This window comes from Gymnoscopelus braueri (assembly GCF_963280865.1).
Source record: "Gymnoscopelus braueri genome assembly, chromosome: 19".
Taxonomy (NCBI): domain Eukaryota; kingdom Metazoa; phylum Chordata; class Actinopteri; order Myctophiformes; family Myctophidae; genus Gymnoscopelus; species Gymnoscopelus braueri.
The window spans coordinates 40,351,395-40,374,393 of NC_137621.1; the positions used below are offsets into that span (position 1 = coordinate 40,351,395).

At 40.3% G+C, this 22,999-nt stretch overlaps 1 protein-coding gene across 1 annotated transcript in view; it reads right to left on the reverse strand.

Moving 5' to 3' along the window:
* Window positions 1-22,999, reverse strand: part of kif6 (kinesin family member 6) — a 117,326-nt gene that overhangs the window by 29,986 nt on the left and 64,341 nt on the right. Inside the window, exons 14-15 of the mRNA XM_080414058.1 lie at window positions 11,264-11,366; window positions 9,889-9,944 (exon numbers count right to left, since the gene is read on the reverse strand). Coding sequence (XP_080270184.1) covers window positions 9,889-9,944; window positions 11,264-11,366 — 159 coding nt within the window. The remainder of the gene's footprint in view (window positions 1-9,888; window positions 9,945-11,263; window positions 11,367-22,999) is intronic.

A 22,999-nucleotide genomic window follows, 5' to 3' on the forward strand; every position in this document is an offset into this window, starting at 1 on the left:
CTGCAGTTAGCCATGTTTGACGGTGGGAAGCTGGTTGAGGAGGGTGATCTCTGTTTTAGATTGATTGAATACTTTATTATTAACATGTGTGTTAACAATACAGGTAGTACGTTTCCACTGTGGTCCATTGTACTCAATTCATCAGTAATACAACACAATACATATTGGTCGAAAACTCAGCAGCATCAATATAAAAAAGGTATATTTACAGAGAAAGGAGGGGTGGTGGGCGGTATAGTAGCAGAGGATGCTACTACCAAGGAGTTCAAGGAGTTAAACTATGCTCACTTGTATTTTGAGGTCAGCCATTCTTTTTTAGTTACAGTCACTTTACTATAGCGCCTCCTACAGTCTGGTCGGGGCGCATGTCCAGTGGGGAGCGGAGCTGGGAAGGATAGCATGTTCCTCCGCAGGAGAGACCATGCAAACAAGAACCAAACAGCGGTGATTAGCAGCAGTGACTGGGACTACAGTAGGTGGCCAGTGACTTTGACCAGTTTCACTTTGAAAACCTTTGCACCATGCATGTCACACAAACAGAATGGTTTTGATAATGTGGATTGTGGAAGTTAAATGGTGGATTTGTGGATAGGACTCTATATGAAAAAACTTGTTATATCAACAAAACGCATTGCATTCTGTTTGTGTGACATGCATGATGCAAAGGTTTTGAAAGTGAAACTGGTCAAAGTCACTGGCCGCCTACTGTACATGCAGCAGGGGGGGGGGGGGGGGAATTGGGAATTGGCATAACGACTAAATTGGGAGAAAAATGAAATGAGTTGCAAAAAGGAAAATAAATAAATAAAAACAAGCTCAGGTCAGCAGTGGCGGGGGGAACAGTATGAGGGTGGGACAGCAAAGAGGTTAGCAGACGCTGCGAGTAGGACAGCACCGCATAAATCCCCACGCACATCTGGGTAAGAGATCAATTGGGACCCCAGTCACCACCACCACCCTCCACCGGGCCTACAGTAACGCTTCTTATCCGGTCTTGAACTCTGAGGGGTGTACAAAATGGATAAATGAACACTCAGGATTTGACTGTGCACAGAAGATGTGCTGTGCATCACAGATTCCCTACAGAATGAATGCACATCCCTATATCGTCTCTGTCGAGTGGAAACCTCATATGTCCCAAACTGTTACTTTTCAGGATTCAAATTCAAAAATAGCAAAAGTAGCAGATCGACAAGCTCAAAACGCGTCGCTTTCGTGCCACGTTTCGAGCTTGTGGATCTGCTACTTGCATGCACTTGGATGCTTTTGTGCGACGCCGTAATATGATCAAGTAGGGCCGTTAATTTACGAAAAATAAAAACCCACAAAAAGTTAAGAATGTGGAGATAGGAGGTTTCCACCCGACAGCGACAGCTTATGCTCTCTAGACCTAAAGGGTCTCTGGAACATACAGTACAGTATCATACTATGCTGCTCCGGTGGGACCGGATTCCGAAAGCCATGCTGCATGGGGCGGCCAAGAACAATACTGGTAACGAGGGAACGGTTTAGGCCCCGCCGGTCTCCACAGGGTACCGCCCTCTCTCCTCCCGCCTCTCCCCTGCCACTGACCCGCTCACGCTGGGCACATCCATCAGACGGAGCAACACAAAGCCTTTGCCTATATTATGCTAACTCTTTCCATGTTCTACATTAACCATGAGGCCATAGGTAGTGTAAAATTTCCGAGCGGGTCTTCCAGAAAAACGGCGAGGAAACACACTGAGCTAAATATATTATGGCACGACTTTTCCAGCCAGGAGAGGCAAACTACCTTCCACTATAAACACTGCCTCTCATCTAGGAAAAATGCGTCTCCCATGCCGTTAACATCGTAATAACATGTGACAGCATCGCAAATGTTTCTGCTCTAGTCTGTTTTCCCCGCTGGCTCATTGAATAATTCATATACCAAAATGTCTATATATCTTTGCCCGCAAAACAGTCTACCACACAATAGCTTGTGCTGCAGCGAGTCTAAGTGTCTTCTCTCATTAATTCACGCAATACACCGTACGTCCAAAGCCTACGCTCTGAAAAGTTAAAGCTGCAATGCGTAAGTAGTCTGTCCTCTGCTGACGGAGAGAGCTAATTGCAATGGTTAGATCTGGGATTCGAATCAAACCAAACATCTGCCGCCCACGCAAGAGGGAAACCTCCCTTGGCCAGGGGAGATTATGGACTTATGGGCTTCAGGTGGGGCTACTTGTCAATGGGAAAACTAGGGAGACCACCTGCAACCACTGCAGATGTTACTCGTTTTATTGTATTAACATTAAGTTTGATGTCCTTCCCCGAGATTCGAACAAACATCTATACCGCTTATACGAGACCAAATACCCGCTTGGCCAGCGGAGATATTGTGCTTATGAGCTTTGGGCAGTACTACTTGTCGACCAGCATGTGTTCCCCAGGACTCGCTTTCTCCTAGCTCACTTTGCTATAGTCTGGGCTGGCAGGTAGAAGACAGAGTGCAACATCTCTCAATGGGTCTGGTCTTTAAAATACTACATCAATGCCGTGTCAAACTACTTCTCTAGACCAGGGGTCTTCAATAGAGGGTCCGGGACCCCTAGGGGGTCCTCAGAGTTACTACAGGGGGTCCGCCAAATCTGTCTGTGTGTGTTTTTTTTTTACCTTAACAACTTGAACCCTAGCATCCCTTTTTCTGAGGAGAACTTTAGCCAAAAATTGCAGATCTACAAGGTCACAACGCCTTGCGCTGCGAGGCGTTGTGAGCTTGTATCGGCTATTTTTGGCAAAGAGGTTTAGGTGTAGAGGGAAAAAAGAGCAGACCAAGTAAACAAAAAAAGTTTAATCTGAAACACAATTTTATACAATATAGAGGGGGTCCCTGCTTCATCTATCTCTCAGCCAGGGGGTCCTTGTCCTGAAAACGTTGAAGACCCCTGCTCTAGACTAAGTGGTGCCCATGAGCATACTGTCCATCCGACCCCGTTCCCCCAAAATTCGGTTAAAAATGCATTCTACTATGCTGCCTTGCATTGCATTGCATTGCATTGTATGGATTATATGTATTACTGATTCATTTTGTTTTACACTTTAAGCATAATCTTTGAATGTGCTACCTGTACTGTTAATAACTGTGTCAATTAAGTATTCAATCAATCAAAAACCCTCCCAACACCAGGGTCTAAACGCCTCAATGGAAGAGTTTTTTTAACCTCCAACCACTGCAGATGTACTGATTATATCTTGTTAACACATACTATACAGTACATACCATATAGACTGGTAATATAACATGTTATTCATTCAAATAAGTTCCGGATTGCAGCTTTAATGTTATTAACCCATTAAGACCGGGAACGCGCTTGTGTCATTTTTAGATTTCAGCAGATCTACATGCAGATCTACAAGCTCATAGTGCGGCACCGAGTGAAATTTGTGCAAATCTTTTAATATATATATTATTTTTTTAAGCAAACATTTGTAACTCAAATCTTTGCTTCTGGGGGGTCCCTGGAACTAAAATATTTTGAGATGGGGGTCCGCGGCCAAATACATATCTAAAAATGTTTTCTAAATCTTAACAGTATATTGCTATATCAGTGGTGCTCCAACTTTTCCATGTCAAGAGATGTCAAAATTATATGTATTTGGCCGCGAACCCCCATCTCAAAATATGTTGTTCCAGGAAGGGACCCCCAGAAGCACAGATCAGTTAAAAATGTTCGCTTAAAAAAATCAAAAATCAAAAAGATTGCAGATCTACAAGCTCATAGCGCTGCTATTTTTTTAATAGCCAAAGAAATCTAAAATGACACAAGATGCTTTCCCAGTCTAAATGGGTTCAAAACCAAAAAGTCAATGGTCATAGATTATTTTTGTTTGACAAGACACCACCTCTGATGTATGTCTGTGTCAGCGCCTTCGCAGTCACCACAGTCCAACGCTGATACTCCAGAATTCCAGCAGTGCTAAATGCACGCTGGCATCTATGAGCGGGTGACAGCTGAATGCTACTCAACCGCCGTGCGTGCAGTGGTGGAAGAAGTACTCACATATTTTACTTAAGTGAAAGTAGCAATACCACGATATAAAAATACTCTGTTACAAGTAAAAGGCCTGTGTTCAAAATTTTACTTGAGTAAAAGTACAAAAGTATTGGCATCAAAATATACTTAAAGTATCAAAAGTAAAAGTGCTAACATTTTTGAAAATAGCAGATCTACAAGCTCACAACGCGTCGTGATGCGACACGTTGTGAGCTTGTGGATCCTAAAATAGGGCTGAAGTGGTTAATGTATGTTTTATAATATAATCATTTATATCTGCAAAGTAACTAGTGACTAAAGTACAATATTTGCCTCTGAGATGTAGTAGAAGTAAAAGTACAAAAATGTTTAAATACTCCAGTAAAGTAAAAATACCTAAAAAATGGACTTAAATACAGTACTTGAGTAAATGTACTTGGTTACTTTACACCACTGCGTGCGTGACATGAGGCAGTAATGACGCCAAAGCACTGGTGAACAGGCGAACTTATCCCTTTCACTGGCATCTGACATGAACCGCAAACACACACATTCCAACGGAACCAAAAAAAAAAAAAAAGTATAAAAAAGAATTGAAGCTTGCAATATTAGATGCAAACCAGATCAAACCCTAATAATACCACGCTGATATTTTGAATTGTGATGACACGCTGGAAAATTCTCCCCATTATACGCACTGAAATCATTTCTGAGATATGATTTGTTATTGCTAGTCTGGTGGAGGAAGGGCCTTGTTTCTCAACAGTCCACTGAACGCAACGTGACGGTGATTAAGACGGATCGTTGAACAAACTGAACTTGAGACATATGAAGGCCTCTCTGTACTGTATACACAGTCAAAACAAAATCCTCAGTGTTAATTTATCCATTTGCAAGTCTGAAAGTGTACAAATGAAACCAAATGGACCTACAACAAGGGTCCATTTGGTTTCATTTGTACAGAGTTAAACTAGAGCTTAAATCTGTAACTTTCGTATCCCCACCGGGATTCCAACATGGCTCTTCCCACGTGGGTGAGCAAACATGACGGAGTCCCCACTTGGCCATGGGAGAAATTGGGCTTATGAGCTTCAGGCCGTACTACTTGTCAATCTACTTGTGCCCTCCCCGAGACAATATGGGTCCAAATTTCCCATTGGACGAGCAGAGAGACAACCTCCAACCACTGCAGATGTGCTGGTTCTATTGTATTAACATACTCTTATATACAGATTGGTTAAAATCACTGGTTCTCAACTTCTGGTCCAGGGCCCAACCAGGGTTCCAAATGGACCCTTACAGGTCTGTAACTCTGAGAGTGTACAAAAGGAACCAAATGGACCCTTAAGGGTCCATTTGGTTCCATTTGTACACTTTCAGAGTTAAACTAACACAGAATTCACAGTGTGGAGTTGGGGTCCCAGTATAGTTTAGTGACTAAACTACCACACTATTTTAACTTAAAAATATATAAATATATACTCATTCATTAAAATAAGTTCCGGATTGCAGCTTTTAACACCGAGGACTTTAACGTGTATAGGCACCCAAGTGAAAAAAAAATGTATTTTTTTTGTGCTAAAGTATACTTTTAGCACAATAAGTATGTTAATTGTCAATTTGAACTTTTGTCAAAGCATACTAACAGTGCATTTTTTGCCAAAATATATTTAGCAAATATAATCAGAGTGCATTCAAAAATATATTTTTACAATGCACTTAAATGTCAACATGAATTAATTTGTCATTTAGCACATTTGTTAAAAGTGTACTAAACAAAAAATATATATTTAATTAAATAAAAATGTACTTTTCAAAAGTCTATTCATATAATGTTTAATTTTTGTTTAACTTAGTACATTTAATGTTAAATATATTTTAAATTATTATATTTTAAGTGCTTTTATAGTATATTCATAGCAAATTATCCTCAATATGCACTTAATTTAAGATATACTATAATATGCTTATTAAAAGTATACTTTTCACAAAAACTATTTAAAATATGTTCAAATATATATTTTTGTAAGTATGTTAATGCCTATTTTATTAAAGTTTCACTTAAGTACTACTTCGTAAAAGTAAAATTTTCATCAGTGTATTTATAGTATAAGGCTGAAAAAATATACTGAAAAAGGCATTATACTTAAAGTTTGCTTTAGTATACTTTTTAAGTATACTATTTATGAATATGTTCCCGGATGCTATTAGTAATATACTTCTTAACATTATACTTGTAATATACTTGTTTTAAAGTGCATTCAATATATATTTATACAAAGCACATTAAATACAAACATAAATTAATTTGTAATTTAGCATTTTAAAAAAAAAGTTTACTAATGTGCTTTGTAAAAAATACATTTTGAATGCACTTTAAAACAAGTATATTACAAGTATAATGTTAAGAAGTACATTACTCCTGGATGCTATTAGTAATATACTTCTTAACATTATACTTGTAATATACACACTGTTTTAAAGTGCATTTAATATATATTTCTACAAAGCACATTAGTAAACTTAAAAAGAAATGTGCTAAATTACAATTTAATTTATGTTAGTATTTAATGTGCTTTGTAGAAATATATATTGAATGCACTTTAAAACAAGTATATTACAAGTATAATATTAAGAAGTATATTACTAATAGCATCCAGGAACATATTCAAAATAGTATACTTAAAAAGTATACTAAAGCAAACTTTAAGTATAATGCTTTTTCGGTATATTTTTTCAGCCTTATACTATAAATGCACTGAAGAAAAGTGTACTTTTAGGAAGTAGTACTTAAGTGAAACTTCAATAAAATAGACATTAACATACTTACAAAAATATATACTTGAACATATTTTAAATATTTTTTGTGAAAAGTATACTTTTAATAAGCATATTATAGTATATCTTAAAATAAATGCATATTGAGGATAATCTACTATAATATACTGTAAGCACATATACTATAATCATTTAAAATATATTTAACATTAAATGTACTTAAGTTAAACAAAAATTAAACATTATATGAATACACTTTTGAAAAGCAAATTTTTATTTAATCAAATATACATATATATATACTTTAATTACAATACTTACAGTATCTGAAGTACACTTTTGCTGATGTCATTAAAGTATACTATCATTACATTTATGGTGGCTAGAGGAAGTCCATTTCCCAGCATGCGCCCCAGTGCGTGCTGGGAAATGTGTGTTATTGTTCCTATTTGTGTTATTATTTGAATATGGGAATGCGTAGTGGGGTTATGCTATGGGTCATTGAGTTTAGTGTTTTGTTGTGGTGCTATTTGGTGATTTATGGTATTTTATGTAATTTGTTAGTAAAACCATGAATTAAATGTCTGTTTGTTTAGTCAGTCTCTCTCCCCTTTTCCCATCCTTACATATAATGTGAGTGTGTTGTTGATGGTTGCGAGAGTTGTCATGGCTCTTACAGACAACTAAACCACAAGCCTCCACGTTACATTGCAAAAAATATTAAATTTCATTTCCCAGAAGTATATTGAATATACTCATTTGTACTTTTTATAAAATTCAATTTAAATGATGTTGTTTGGAAACATTTAAGTTGTACTTAATATACTAAAAGTTGCACTAAAGATATGCTAAACAATATACTTTTATGTACTTTTGCCCCCCAAAAAATACAATTTAATTACAAATATACTTATAGTATCTGAAGTACAGTTTTGCTGATGTCATTAAAGTGTACTATCATTCAATTTATAGTGTATTACCAATACATATCAAGTACAAAATAAATAAATATAGAGTACATAGCAATTATGCTTAAAATATACTTTCAATGTATATATACATTGCAATTACAATATACAAGTATATTCTTAATTAACTAACTGTGTACGTTTAGTTAAATTAAGTTGTAGTTGAAATACATTATTATTACATTATTATTACATTATTATTACATTGAAAGTATATTTTAGCACATTTGGATTGTAGTTTAATTACTTTATTATTACATTGATAGTATACTTGAAACTATTAAAAGTATACTTCACATTCATTTATTTTATACTCCAAGTATATTTGTAATACATTGATTGTATATTTTAAGCATAATTGCTATATACTCTATATATATTTATTTAGTACTTGATATGTATTTGTAATAAACTATAAATGTAATGATAGTATACTTCAGCAATTGTACTTCAGATAAGTACATTTGTAATTAAATTGTATTTTTTTTGGGGGGGAAAGTACATAAAAGTATATTAAAGATATGTTTTAGCATATCTTTAGTTCAACTTTTAATATACTAAGTACTACTTAAGTCTTTCCAAAATAAGACAATTTAAATGTAATTTATAAAAAGTACAAAAATAGTATATTAAGTATACTTCTGAAAAATATATTTAGTATATTTCTTTTTCACTTGGGCAATACAGGGGCATAGGTCTAAATTTGGACTCATTAACACCATGCGTACGGGATCCTTCCACAACTCGCTGACATAATAATCAACGCAACACTGAACAGGCCGACGCGCTAGCGGCGGTGTCGAGGCGTTGACACACAGTAGTGCAGACTACAGTACACCAGAGAGAACCTCGCGTTCCAAAGCGCTGGGGTGGATTCCTTCTGGAGCCGAGCCGTTTGGAATGGTTCAGCAGGGAGTGAGTGAAGCTAAAGGGGACGATGCCAGGCCTCAATCTGGCAGACCGGGCCTATACCTGTCAGGGACATTACCCAGAAGAACACAGGGGTGTTCTTACGGAGCGCTCGTAAAGACAAAAAAAAAAAAAAAAACGCCAAAGCCAGGTCCTGAAAAAAAAAAAAACCTGGGTCGGAAGAGTGGGGTGGGAGGAAATCAGAATCCCTCTCAGTCCTGGAAAAGTTTTGGAATGTGCTGAACGACACTTTCTCTTGATCTATTCGCTAACGTTTTCCAGGCAGGTATACCAGGTGATCTCTGGAGACTAGCGGAGAGCCTGCATGCGCGTTAATAGAAGGATAAATAAAAAACAGCATTCCCAAAAGACTTGCACCGGAGAATGTTATTTGCTGTTAAGGATAATGACGCCGGCGGTAATGATGACAATGAATAGTCGAGTTTTTATGTCCCTCACAAGTGTGTGGAGTGATTTCCGGAATGCAGTTTACACCACGCACTGTGGAACATCTACCTCCTGGACGCGTTTGCACATACACAGTTCACACGCTTTCGTTCGCAGCCGGAGTTTACCGTCTCTCTCACAACAATTCACAGCGAGTGGACATTCATTCCTGACACCAGATTGTGCACCGTGTTTTCTGCTTAACCCATTAAGACCTGAGGCCCATTCTACAAATGTGTTCTAAACAGTTTTGTGAAAAACTTATGTTTCTATATCAGTGGTTCTCAAACTTATTCATGTCAAGGACCCCAAAATGATATGTATTTGGCCGCCGACACCCATCTACATTTTTTTGGTTCCAGGGACCCCCAGAAGCAAAGATTTGAGTTAAAAACTGTAAAAAATATAAAGATTTGCACACATTTTCAAAAATAGCAGATCTACAAGCTCATGGCTCAAGTGAATGCGCTATGTAGAGTATAAAATAATGGTTAAAGTGGTTAAAATCTAAAATGACACAGATGCTTTCCTGGTTTTAATGGTTTAAGAATGTTCACGTGCGAGAAACTAAGGATACAACGGGGAATAATATAAAAAACACGGCCATTATTGCAGGTTGCATGCAACAACGGCGCTCCCAGAGGGAAATAAGAAAATGCAATAAGAATGCTTCTACATTGAGTCCATATGCTGTGGCTCACGCAAGGCGTAGCAATGAAAGCGATGCTCAGAGCAATGAAAGCAATGCTCAGATTTGTGGTGCTGTGTTCGACGGAGAGGTGACTTACTGACTCTGGTTCTGGCCTCGTTCACTTGCTCCCCCAGCGCTTTGGCCTCAGAAAACCTGCGCACAGTGGTGGAAAAAGTACTCAAATTCTTTACTTAAGTAAAAGTACCAATACTGCAATAAAGAAATACTCTGTTACAGGTACTGTAAAAGTCCAGAATTATAAATGGACTTGAGTGAAAGTACAAAAGTATTGGCATCAAAATGTACTTAAAGTACCAAAAGTAAAAGTACTAAAATGTTTGAAAATAGCAGATCTTTTCACATATTACTGAATTGAGTCAGAGCTCAATCAATTCAATTGGAAAGTATGCATGCATTTTTGCCTGAAAACACAAAAGTTCTAATCGGTTTTCAGTTTCAGACAGATAAATCCCTCTTTATGGAACCTATGGTTCAGGGACCCCCAGGGGTCCTTGGGGTGGTTACGGAGCGTCCCCAGCAAAAGTAGTTAATATAGCATCACAATCATGTTAACCACTTTATCCATTTATACAGTATGTTGTCTATTCAAAAATAGTAGATCTACGAGCTTGTACATCTGCTATTTAGATTTTTCTTTTAATAATCTTGAAAGTATTGGAACTTTTTTTTTTTTTTACAAATCTTCTCTTCAAGGGGGCCACTGGCACAAAACATTTTCAGATGGGGGTCCGTGGCCAAATACATAATCAATTTGGGGGCCCTTATGAAAAAGTTTGAGAACCACTGCTATACACAACTCTCACGTGACACAACTCTCAGAAATAGCTTAAATGGCAGATCTGCAAACCGAACTTATCGAAAGGTGATTTTGACTATTTGTCGTACAACAACGTATATAGGGCTTAGGTGGCTAATGAAAATGTAATATCCCTCTGGCCAAAATAAATATCTGCATGGCTTGGCTGCAACGACTTCACACCTGGAATGACAATTCCCACCCAAGTAGCGCCTCTGTGAAGGACTGGCAAATCAAATCATGTTATTTTACCTTCTCATTTCATGACTATATATTTTTCATTTCAATAGTAAGGAACATATTGCTGCAATAAAAGTGCAGTTTCTGACCCATAAACTGTTTTAACAGGTGCAACGATGGCAAGAATCCCATTGATCCCATGTCCATAACAAAGAAGAACAAAAACATGAGAAAAATAATGATTTGAATGCCAGCAAGAGAATGCTTGTTTTAGGTAGCTCGCTCTCTCTCTCTCACTCTCTCTCACTCTCACACACACACACACACACACACACACACACACAAGGATCCCTATTATGGGGATAACAACACAGCCCGAGCTTGTAGATCCCCTATTTTCGGCAACGATATTTGGTGTAGGGCGCAAACAGGAAGTTAATGAAGTGCCCAATAACATCTCCTCTTTGCCTCTGACCTTTGTTTGAGCACAGCTTTGTTGTCTTCAATTGTCAGATTGTCCTCCTGGTCCCGTCTGAAGATGTCAAAGGCCTCTTGCTTGCCCATGGACAGCTCTGGAGCTGACAGGAAAATAACAGTGATATCATCACATGATATCCTCAGGGTTATAGCTACAATCCAGAACTTATTTTAATGAATAAAACACAGTTTTAACCAATCTGCGTGGTAGAGTATGATAATAGAAAATAACAAGCACAATTGCATTTATACCCTGGTGTCGGGTAGGACACCCACTGGTTGACAAGTAACACTGCCTCAAGCTCATAAGCGCAAAAGCAACTGTGTCGAAGCAGGGATTCCGTCTTGAATGAGCGGTGGATGTTTGGTCCTACGCGGGTTCGAATATCGGTTATGGAAGTAGAACCTATGGATTGTAGCTTTAATTTGTCCATTTGTAACATGGAGTATTTTACTATTTTAGTGTGCAAGAAGAGCTTTGCATACACACACCTAAACATCAAGAGGCCAAATACTACCAAATGCACACTAATAACAGGTATAATAATTATTACAATGCTGAGGTCACAAATCAAATCTAACCCACTAACTACTATAGACAAGATTACATGATCGTAATGCTGATACAAAATATTTTATTGGCTTTTGATAATGTTCTCATCATGGGAATATAGCCTGATTTGTACTGTAGTTGCATGCTGGTGTCGGGCACCGAAAATAGCAGATCTACAAGCTCGCGACGCACCCTAAGCTTATAGATCTGCAATTTTCGGTACGCGACACCTGCACGCAACCAAGTATAAGTCAGACGTAATGTGCCAGGTCTTACTGTGCAGATTTGTACAGTTGCTAAGAGAACTGTGGCATTTTCCCACAACCCAGGCGCTAACCTCCAATCTGGCAGCCAGATGCGTGCTAAAGAGGCCCAAAGATACAGTTGACCTCCCACCTATCACTAATTACACAACTTAAGGACCATTACCCGGTCGTTCACAGTTTAGGGAGGACATAAACAGAAATTATAAACAACCGTTTTTGAACAGGTCAGCATTACAAAGTTGGCAACTTTCCACTAGTAAGCAAACTGGATGCTACAGGTGTGTCTTCAATAGCAAGCAGCTCGTTGGTGGCTCAGTTGTTTACGGTCAAAACGCGGTTCGTAGAGTATTATTTTTATTACGGCTAGATGCATTTTCGTCAGACTCAATCTTCTAATGAAATGATATGCACCACAGCTATGGCTAAGTCAGCACAAAGTGCTTGGGTTTGTTTGTCTGTGAAGCTCTGATGCATTTGGAAATACTAAATATAAAAACCACAAAATGAGGTGGAAATAGCAGCACTCCAAATAGTAAAAATGCAAGACAGTTGGCTCACATGCACACTTTATATTGATGCTACATCAGGAATTTGGAAATGCATTTGATGGCATTTGGAAATGATCTTTCTCATTGTTGCCAAAAGAGAGGAGAATCATCATCATTTGATTGGATGATGACATCTACATCTTACTGTAAATGTCACTTTTTTTGTTCCCACCGGGTCTTGTCGGCCATTGCTGCTCCCAGGCCTTGGAACGTTTGGCCTGTTTCCTCTGGTTGAGATGTTATATTAACACACATAAGGAGCCTTGTTTATGTGCCAGACGGTCTTGTAGCTCCTTCTTCATAGTCCTTGTCTCAGCACCATATCGTCTCCGTCGGGTGGAAACCTCATATGTCCAAAACTGTTACTTGACAGGATTCAAATAAAAATAATAGCAAACGTGGCAGATCTACAAGCTCAAAACGTGTCACGGTGGATCTGCTGCTTTTGATACTTTTGTGTGAAGCTGTAGTATAATGATCAAGTAGTGCATTCATTTACGAAAAAACGTTAAAATATGGATAGGAGGTTTCTGCCCGACGATATAACGGGATGCTTTCGACACAGGCCCTGGTAGCAGCTGAGATACCAGACTGTCAGATTCCGAGGAGTTTATTACAGGTATTCCATGCTTGTGCCTCTCTAATCCTTGCTGTACAGAGTGTTTGTTCAGTAACAGCGGCCTCCCTGTCTCTCTTTAATGAACAGAAAATTCAGGTGGCCAATCTGCAGCCAATCAGGAGAAAGTGCCCATTTATCAGCTCCAATTTTGTCTGTTCATTTCTTTGTGTCATCACTTCCAATTTCACTTGTTTATCCTTTATCCCGTGTGAGTTCTCTCTCCTGATTGGATAAAATGTGTATCCCGCCCTGGAAATGCATTGTGTACGGCTCAATCTTAAGGATTTTAACAAGATCTATGGCGACATGAAAAAAACAAAAAAACAACAAAAACACCTTGGCACTGGTGAGTACATTATGAGATTAACCTCTGGCGGTCGATGTGTTAATCAAGAGCTGGAGGGACGGGGAGAAGCAATGTAACACTTATTTTAACAAAATAAATTACTTACACTACCTTTACACTACTTACACTATCCCAATTTGGAGATTAAATGTGAAAGCTAGGGGGTGGCAATTGCCAGGACCCCTGGAACCCCAAAATGACCCCCTGCCGTGAGGTCAGTGCCTCCCTCAGTCCACAGTACGCTGAAGGACAGTGACATGCACAACAGACAAGGACATTCCCTGCTGCCCGAGAGCGACGACCGACGACGCTATTGCCATGGCTCTCCACACCGTCCTCTCGCACATGGACAACAAGCTGCTGAAGGACAAGTATGTACGTATGCTGTTCGTGGACTACAGCTCAGCATTCAACACCATTGTCCCAGCAATACTTGACAAAAAGCTCAGAGACCTAGGGCTACACCCAAGCATGTGCGACTGGATACAGGACTTCCTGTCCAACCGACATCAGGTGGTGAGAATGGGCAGCATCACATCCGACCCCCTGACCCTCAACACCGGAGCACCCCAGGGATGCGTGCTGAGCCCTCTCCTCTACTCCCTGTACACGTATGACTGCATAGCCACACATGTCTCCAACACCATCATAAAGTACGCGGACGACACGACAGTGATAGGCCGAATCGTCAACAACGACGAGTCTGACTACAGAGAGGAGATCAAATCACTAGCACGCTGGTGCCGAGAGAACAACCTCTCTCTTAACGTCGACAAGACCAAAGAACTGATCGTGGACTTCAGGAGGCCGCGGAGAGACCATGCGCCCATCCTCATCGACGGTGCTGCAGTGGAAAGGGTCAGCGAGTTCAAGTTCCTCGGAGTACACATCGAGGAGGACCTCAAATGGGAGACGCACTCCACACACGTGAGGAAAAAGGCTCAGCAGCGACTGTACTGGCTCCGCCGCCTGAAGAAGCTCGGAGTAGGACGTCGCATCCTCAGGCTGTACTACAACAGTTCTGTCGAAGGCATCCTAACAGGCTGTGTCACGGCCTGGTACGGGAACTGCACTGCCCGAGAAAAGATCAGCCTACAACGAGTAGTGCGATCGGCAGAGCGGATAATGGGAATCGAGCTCCCAGCGCTCCAGGATCTGTACAAAAAGCGGTGCGTGGTCAAAGCCAAGCGCATCATCAAGGACAAGCACCACCCAAGTCACAGACTGTTCAACCCCCTACAACGACCGCGACCGGGCAAGGGGCTCTACCGCAGTATCAAGAGTTCCACCACCAGGTACTGGTGTAGTTTCAATCCGGCTGCTGTCAGAATGCTGAATGGGGCATAAGCCTGAATGAGGCATAGGCCTTGTTCAGCAGCCTGACAACAGGCAGCGCAGACTTTTCTGGCTCTTCCTGAACACACCTGTGGATTATACCAGGGACAATGACTCGGACTTTAGCCCCCCCCTCGGACACACCTGTGGACTACACCAGGTACAAATGACTTTTTGTTGCACTCCCTCATGGAGCTACCTGCGGATTATACTAGGGTCGGTCCACTCTAGGTGGACACGCACTGACCTTTTGCACCTTAATCCCTTGTATAACGCACTGACTTTTTTTGGTCTTTTTTATTGTGCTCCTTTTCCTCTAAGCACCTTAACGTCCATTGTCTATCATGCACAGTATAAGTATAACATGCACAGTATACAATACATTGCTGCTATGCTCAGGCACCTTAGTTTAGTTTTTTTTTAGTTTTTATTATCTCAGGTAATTTGTAAATATGTAGATAACTTGTCTGGCCTTCTGTTGCTCTCTTGTTTTGATCTCCTTCCCACTTACCCCCCACCCTCTTCTTCTCCCCCCCCCTCTTCTTTCTATGGAAACTAACGTTGCGATGGGAACGATGTACAAAAAAGAATTTCACCCACTTTTTTACCTTGTAAACCTGTGATGTGACAATAAAACTGATTCTGATTTTGATTCTGAGCACTTAAAAATCTGATGCGTTTGCTCTGTGTAATGACAGTCAAGTATTTCTTTCCAAAAAGGAAACCAAAATTATACCTAGGACTTTGGAATCACGTTGACAGGCAATTCTTCAAACGTGCAACGATGTAGAATTTGTGAGAAATAATCGATGTTGTCAAGTTACCAGGTTCTCTCTCGCTCATCAATCTAGTTCCCAAAAAAAGACAAAAAAACTAAAAAGTATGTCACCTCAAATTGCACATGAAATGGTTTTGTGGGGTTTGCACTGATGCGTGCGATGTTCACTTGTGCATTTTATCATGTCCCTGCATTTAAAATCAGGTACCGCAAATGCAGCTGCTGATCTAATCAACACTTGATTAAAGAAAATAAGAAGAAACAAAAGGAGGTACAGTAGTAAAACAAGTCAACATGTATGTAACACAGAGAGGAAAACAAACTATTGTGTCCTATGTCCGCCGGTCATTTCCTCATCCTAATCAGCATTCCAATGCACTGGTTCTCAATGTCGGGTCCGGGGACCACCAGGGGGTCCACATGGACCCTTACAGATTCTGTAACTCTGAGAGTGTACAAATGGACACTTATGAGTCCATTTGGTTCCATTTGTCCACTCTGAAAATTAAATTAACACTGGGAGTGTACATTGGAGATTTATGTTGTAGATTGGGGTACCCAAAGATTTAAAAAATGGTTCCATTTGTATCCTCTCAGAGTAGCAGACGCGTAATGGTCGCACCATTTTGGACCCATGGTGGGCCCCGGATCGGTTATTTCCCAGCTGAAAACACCAAGGCGCTTGCCTAAAAAACGCCTCCAAACTAACAAAAAATATTTCAGCTCTCAGCAAGCAGATAAAACCGCCATGAATGTGCGAGCACAAATAAACGCGGCGCTCCCATTGTAAACCATTCAAAGCCTACTCAGTAGAAAAGGCCTCAGTTGACACAACCGCTTACACTTTAGTCACTTCCATTCTACGTGGGAGCAAGGGGGTGGAGCGTCTGCTTGCAGCGTTTTGATGCGTTGCTTTCAATGCATCATCAATCAATAGGAAGAAGTGCCGTGGCTGATTGTACTTGCCAGCCATTTTGCTGGTAGTTTCCTTTCAGTGAGCCAAGAAAACGGGCACTACCCAGTACCACCCACAACCCCGCATGGCGACATTGACGCATTTGACGCCTCGGCATGCATTGGCTTCTGACGCAAGTGGCCTTGGCGTCACGTGTATTGGAAGAGACATGATCGTCTGTGCTTTTTCTAGGACCAGTAGGAACAGTGACAAGGGACTAGAGTACATTGGGAATTGAGAAATAGGACAGCAACAAAAAAGAGGGGAAAAATTCAAATAAATTAACTAAATATAAAATACACTAATGTGACTCAACAGCATCATTCTGCAGAGTGCACTCTGAATGACATGGAAAACCCATTTCTTCCCAATGATTTCCTCGGGAAAGTTAGATTTTCGGTGACTTGCTAAGAACTCGTAAAGATTCATGAACCCATGTGACAACGCTGATCCTAATCGAAGAAATATGCAAGAGGAGTAAGTCATGTGAGAGATTAATTGTAGGACATTCAGGAATTTTGTTGTCTTTATTTTTGGAAAGCGCTGATTGGAACCAGGAGGCATCTCACAGACAGATCATGCAACAGCCAACCTCAACAAATCTGTCTGAGGGCTACTTGAGGGAAATGCAGTCCATTTGCCTCTCGTAAAAAGCAACATTCCAGGAATATCTGCCTAAAAGAGATATGACATCATACTATGTTGCCCCAACAAAATTTGTGGGGTAATGAGATCACATATGGCTTTGTCCAACTTTCCTAATTCTTCTTTTCCGTGCTTCAAGTGCTGACAAACCACTGAACATTTACAGAGAAGGAATGTGCTGTGACTATTGTTGCTGTTTCAACACATTTTTAGACATGCAATACCAAAGGGCTGAAGTACAATATGATTATAGTGTTACACCTATTTATTATAAGAAGTCTTTGCATACGCACTGAACATCAACATATTCTGATTAATTTCATTCTGACACAGGCAAGTCAACATCCTCTGCCGTTTTCTAGCCCATGAACAAATATGTCTGTTACTGGATACATACACCAGTAACAGTACATACATTTTGACTACAAGAAACCTCAAAAAGTCCTGTTTGTACACTGTAACTAAAAAAGAAAAATCTTTCAGGCCAAGTACCGGTATGTAATTAATCCTGTAATTGGGGTGTTCATTTTGCTAATTGTAATTTACAACAATTAAAAATGAAACAAACAAAAATAAACTACGGATTTAAACAGCACAGGCGCGGACTCCTGATCATATCAAAAGTGCTGTCCCCAAAGCGGCGACATCTAATCTGATACCAGTCTCTGACCCCACAGGTATCCATATGGACTTCAGCTTGGATCACAGAACCCAGCAGTGCCCGGGGCCTGCTAGAATAATCATCCATCCATTACATACGAGCAGGATTTAACGTAAAGATCCAACACTCCACGTTAGTTCTCAAATCTTCCGACAGCGGAGAGACCACTAGTCACTAGAAGCTTGAAATACGGCAGGAACACCATGCCTTGTCCATCAGTCATTTCCATAAACATGGCATTATAAACTACTGGGGCCATGCAGGAAGAAGATACAGTTGTACCTTTGGAAAAAAGGACAATAAATTAAGCTGGGGGGAGAATGCACTGCGGACTGCATGTCAACTTGGACCAGGTTTGAGGGCTCTAGGTCTGTGAGCACGGAACTGCAATTCCACGAGGAAATCAAAGTCTTCCCACAGAACGCACCAGAACTTTGCTCCAGCATGCACCGCGGTCATTAGATATACACAGAAAGACTTATCAAGCTTAACTTCCTGGATCTGTTCTGTAGTGGCGAACCAAAAATAAGTCCCAGCGCAGAAGAATGCATTACGGAAAGAATAACGTCCACTATATACCGTTCTTTTTTTAAACTGGAACACAGGTTCAGCTCGAATGGTTTCCATGGAAAGGTCATCGTCGTTACATTTATAGTTAATCTCCAGAAGACCAGAGAGCAGCAATTATCCTCACTGTAATCATGGGGAGACTGTTGGCTAGAAGACCGGAGTCCTCCGATTAAAATGAGAATTAAAACATACGTAAACATCCAGCGACCCACTGGGCACAGGGACAGAAAACAGTACATGTACATTTGCTTTGAATTAGGGCCCAGTTCAGAACAGTGATCTAGTCCCCATACGTTGGTCGCCAACGTGCAGAGGGTTCATGGAAAATGGGCACTTAAGCACTGTGACTATTATATACAGTAGAAGAAAAAAAAAGTAAAGACAATATTCCATTAGTCATTTGATTGTAATAGGCTTCAGATAGCTTACAGACACATTAATGTCAATAAGAGAAGGCCAACGCACTTCAGCCAAGTTGTGAGTAGAAGGGCTCGGTGCTCAGCGGTAGGACAATATAATATGAAAATAATGTTCAGTGGGTACTTCAAAATAGACTACCCAAATCAATTACTGGAGCACTCAACTTGGTCTGCATGATTTTCTTTGCAGAGGTGGCTGACGTTTTGACCAGCATCTTCCTCAGAGTCAAGCAGGGTTTTATATTTGGGTAGTTTTGAAGTGCCCAGGTAACTTTCTTTTCACATTAAAGTCAATGTTAGCAGAAGCAGTGAAGTGTGAGGCAGTGTCTTTCTCTATGACCTTCTCTGCAGCTGCTCTTCAGTATGCCTTCTTTAAAGCTTTCCATTCCAAAAGTACAGTGCATCTCGGGACTCCATCTACTGCACTGACTCTCAACCATTTTCATTTCAAGGACCCCCAGTTTTGATATGCATTAGACGATACAATATTTTATCACTGGGACTCCACACGGTAAAAATCCTCAGCGTTTATTGTAACCCTGAGAGTTACCAAAAGGACACACTCTCAGAGTTATAGACCCTAAGGGTCCATTTTGACTGGTGGTCCCTGAACCCGACGGTGAAAAACAATTATCTACTGTATTTTCTCCCTCGGTTAACAGATGCTCTTGGAAGTGTGTTTCACCCACAGCTTTGCTTGTTGTAACGCAAAGCACAAAGGGAGTGAAGCTTCTCATGGAGTGTGAGAAAGGTGGATGAACATTCCAGAGAGGACATGTAACCAGCAACAAGTGACTTTGGGAGTTCATAAAACGGCCCCCACTCACACAAAGCATGAGAGCGACAGCACACTTTTTCTCCCCCCTGCAGAAATTATATGTTGACTAATGAACCAGCATTGTTTGTGTGAACTCTAAACATAGCCTTTTGTTATGTTGTCATTTATAAGTCACTGTTTAACTGTGAAATCATATGTTTTCAACTATCAGCTTTTAAGTATATTCCAGTCAGATAACTCACTACCAGATTGAGAACATTAATGGCTCGAAGTTAAACATGTTATTTATTAAATGCAAATACAAGTGTGAATATTATATTTGATCTTAACATTCAGGTTCTGCTACACATTACTCCCTGCTCAGCACATTAGCAGACAACCATTTACTGTAAGAGCAAGGAGATATAATACATCTATAACAACCCCCCCAGGGGAAAACGGAACCCTAAGGGAAAGCAGAGCCTACTGGTGGTATGAGCGCATACAACATTCATTGGCATTGACAGCAAGAGGAAGTACAATGGCGAGCTTAAATAGACCGCCAATTGTTCAGCTGATTGACACATCACATACTGGACGCCCACATAGTGGTGCGCATGCATGTAAACCTCTCGAGTGTATCTGAGCTAGCTTGCAGGCTACACATCATTTACAGTATATTACTGAATCTGTATAGTGTGGGGTGAAGTGAAAATGTAATGATTGACTACGACGTTCCAGTCATACAACTAGACAATACTGAATGATGTTGAGTGATAGCAACCTATTCCTGGAATTGCATGAAACTCCTCGAGGAAGCCCCATTCATTGTTTAGCACGTTTAATAAACCAAAGCACCAAAGTAAAGCTCTATGATGATTAAGATGAAGAGCTCTGTTATTTTCACTATTTTTGAAATATGGCTTAAGTGGTAAATTCATAATGTACTTTTCCCCTTCCAGTAACCGGTGAGTATATCTGCTCGTACTAGTCAAAAATTATGAAAACGTTTGCAGTATTGAATCAAAGCAACGAGTGAACCAGGTGCGAGAGGCCAGCGTAACAGTCCAGTGTAAACATAAAAAGCCTAGACACTGACAAAAAAATATAGGGGCTTTTTGGATGAAAAAATACATTATTTATTTACATAGTGAAAAATTTGTGTCACAGTGACAAAGTGAGCAAAAAATAAATAAATGTGCGGTAATTTTGGCAGCATTACTTCCATGTTTCCATGTTGGCTTTAATAGGCAACTAGCCACCATTAGTGGTAGCCAATGGAAATGACAAAATGAGACTGATTGAAGACACAGAGTGCAATCAATCAACCCATTAGACATGCTGTGGCCAAGAGGCCTACATGGAAATACATATGCAACCCATACAGAAATACACATAGCTGACCATACATTTGGAATAAATCCAACATCGTCATATGATCTACCAAGAACAAAGTGGGTTCGCTTGTAGAAGAACATTATGCACAAGTCACCAACAGCAGTGACTCTCTCTTTAATTTTAAGGACCCCCAGGTTGATAGTGTTGCTGTCAAGCAGAAACCTCTTATCTCCACATTCTTTTTGTTTTTTCATAAATTAATGCCATACTTGATCACACTACAGCGTCACACAAAAGCATCAAAAGCAGCAGACCCACAAGCTCAAAACGCGGCGCGAAACGACGCGTTTTGAGCTTGTAGATCTGCTACTTTTGCTACTTTTCAATTTGAGTCCTGAAAAGTAACAGTTTTGGACATAATGAGGTTTCCACCCGACAGGGACGCATGAGGCCATGGACCCCCATGAGATTTTTAACACCGGGACCCCAATCACTGTAAAATCCTCAATGTTAAAGGAGAATTCCGGACAAATTAAGTGTTATCTTTGATGTCTCGTTACTCACCTACCGATGTGAAAAGTAGCGTTCTTTTTTTTCATATATTCCCCTGTCGTCATTTTTTAAACCCCCTCCGTTGTCATAATGGGAGCGCGTGGCTAAGGGAAATTCGTCTATTATAACCGACGCAAAGTTGTTTTTTTCACTACTAGTATTCATAGTAGAGTCTCATGATAGTCAAACATGCGTTGAAACTATCTGCGAGGCTGCCGTCAATGGCGAACGATTTAACACTGGTTGCTTGTTTCTTCCAGAACCTGGCAACTCGTGTTGCCAGAATCTGGAAACAAGCAACCAGTGTTAAATCGTTCGCCATTGACGGCAGCCTCGCAGATAGTTTCAACGCATGTTTGACTATCATGAGACTCTACTATGAATACTAGTAGTGAAAAAAACTACTTTGCGTCGGTTATAATAGACGAATTTCCCTTAGCCACGCGCTCCCATTATGACAACGGAGGGGGTTTAAAAAATGACGACAGGGGAATATATGAAAAAAAAGAACGCTACTTTTCACATCGGTAGGTGAGTAACGAGACATCAAAGATAACACTTAATTTGTCCGGAATTCTCCTTTAATTAAACTCTGAGATTGTACAAAGGGACAAATGGACCCCTTAGTGTCCATTTGGTTCCATTTGTATACTCTCGGAGTTACAGACCCATAAGGGTCCATTTGGTTCCTTACTACCAGTCGTTTAGCCTGGGACCCCCTGGAAATACCCCAATGGACCTCAGGGGTCCGCGGGCCCCACATTGCCTTACAAGAATTAACTCCATGAATACATACTGTATGTTTACGCCTACTCATGTCTGAAGCGTATAAAAAACAGGGTTGGCAGTCCACAGCATGTTGCCAATATCACATTCAAGGGCCTTTTTTAACCCCTTCCACCAGGTACACAGTTTTCCATTCACAAACAGTAGGCCACAACTCGCAAATATCTATCACTCAACGTAGTACTCTACGTGCGCCCTGGCCAAAAGCAACCTTGTGCACTTTTCTTTTGGGTTCCTCAAACACTCGAGCAGCAAGTTACACTGAAGCCAGGAAGAGTCTGCAGCGGTTACAATGACTCATTTTAATATGTGTTGGACAGGATTGATATGCGTCCCCTCCTTTGATTACAAACCATTTGGAGTATTATCATAAGGTTTTCAATTTTTGTACATTACAGGGTCCAAGAAGCTACGCGGGCGCATGAATTTCAAGTGAAAAATTGCGCTTGTCTGCAGACCAGCTTGTTTAGTTTATGGTCATTTTCATACAGGCTTTATATGTTTTGATGATGGGGCAAGTCCAGTTGCTCATGGCTGCCTACTGTAAACATGCGGTAACCATAGAACACACAGAGGAGCTAGCTTTTAAAGATCATATATTGCAGT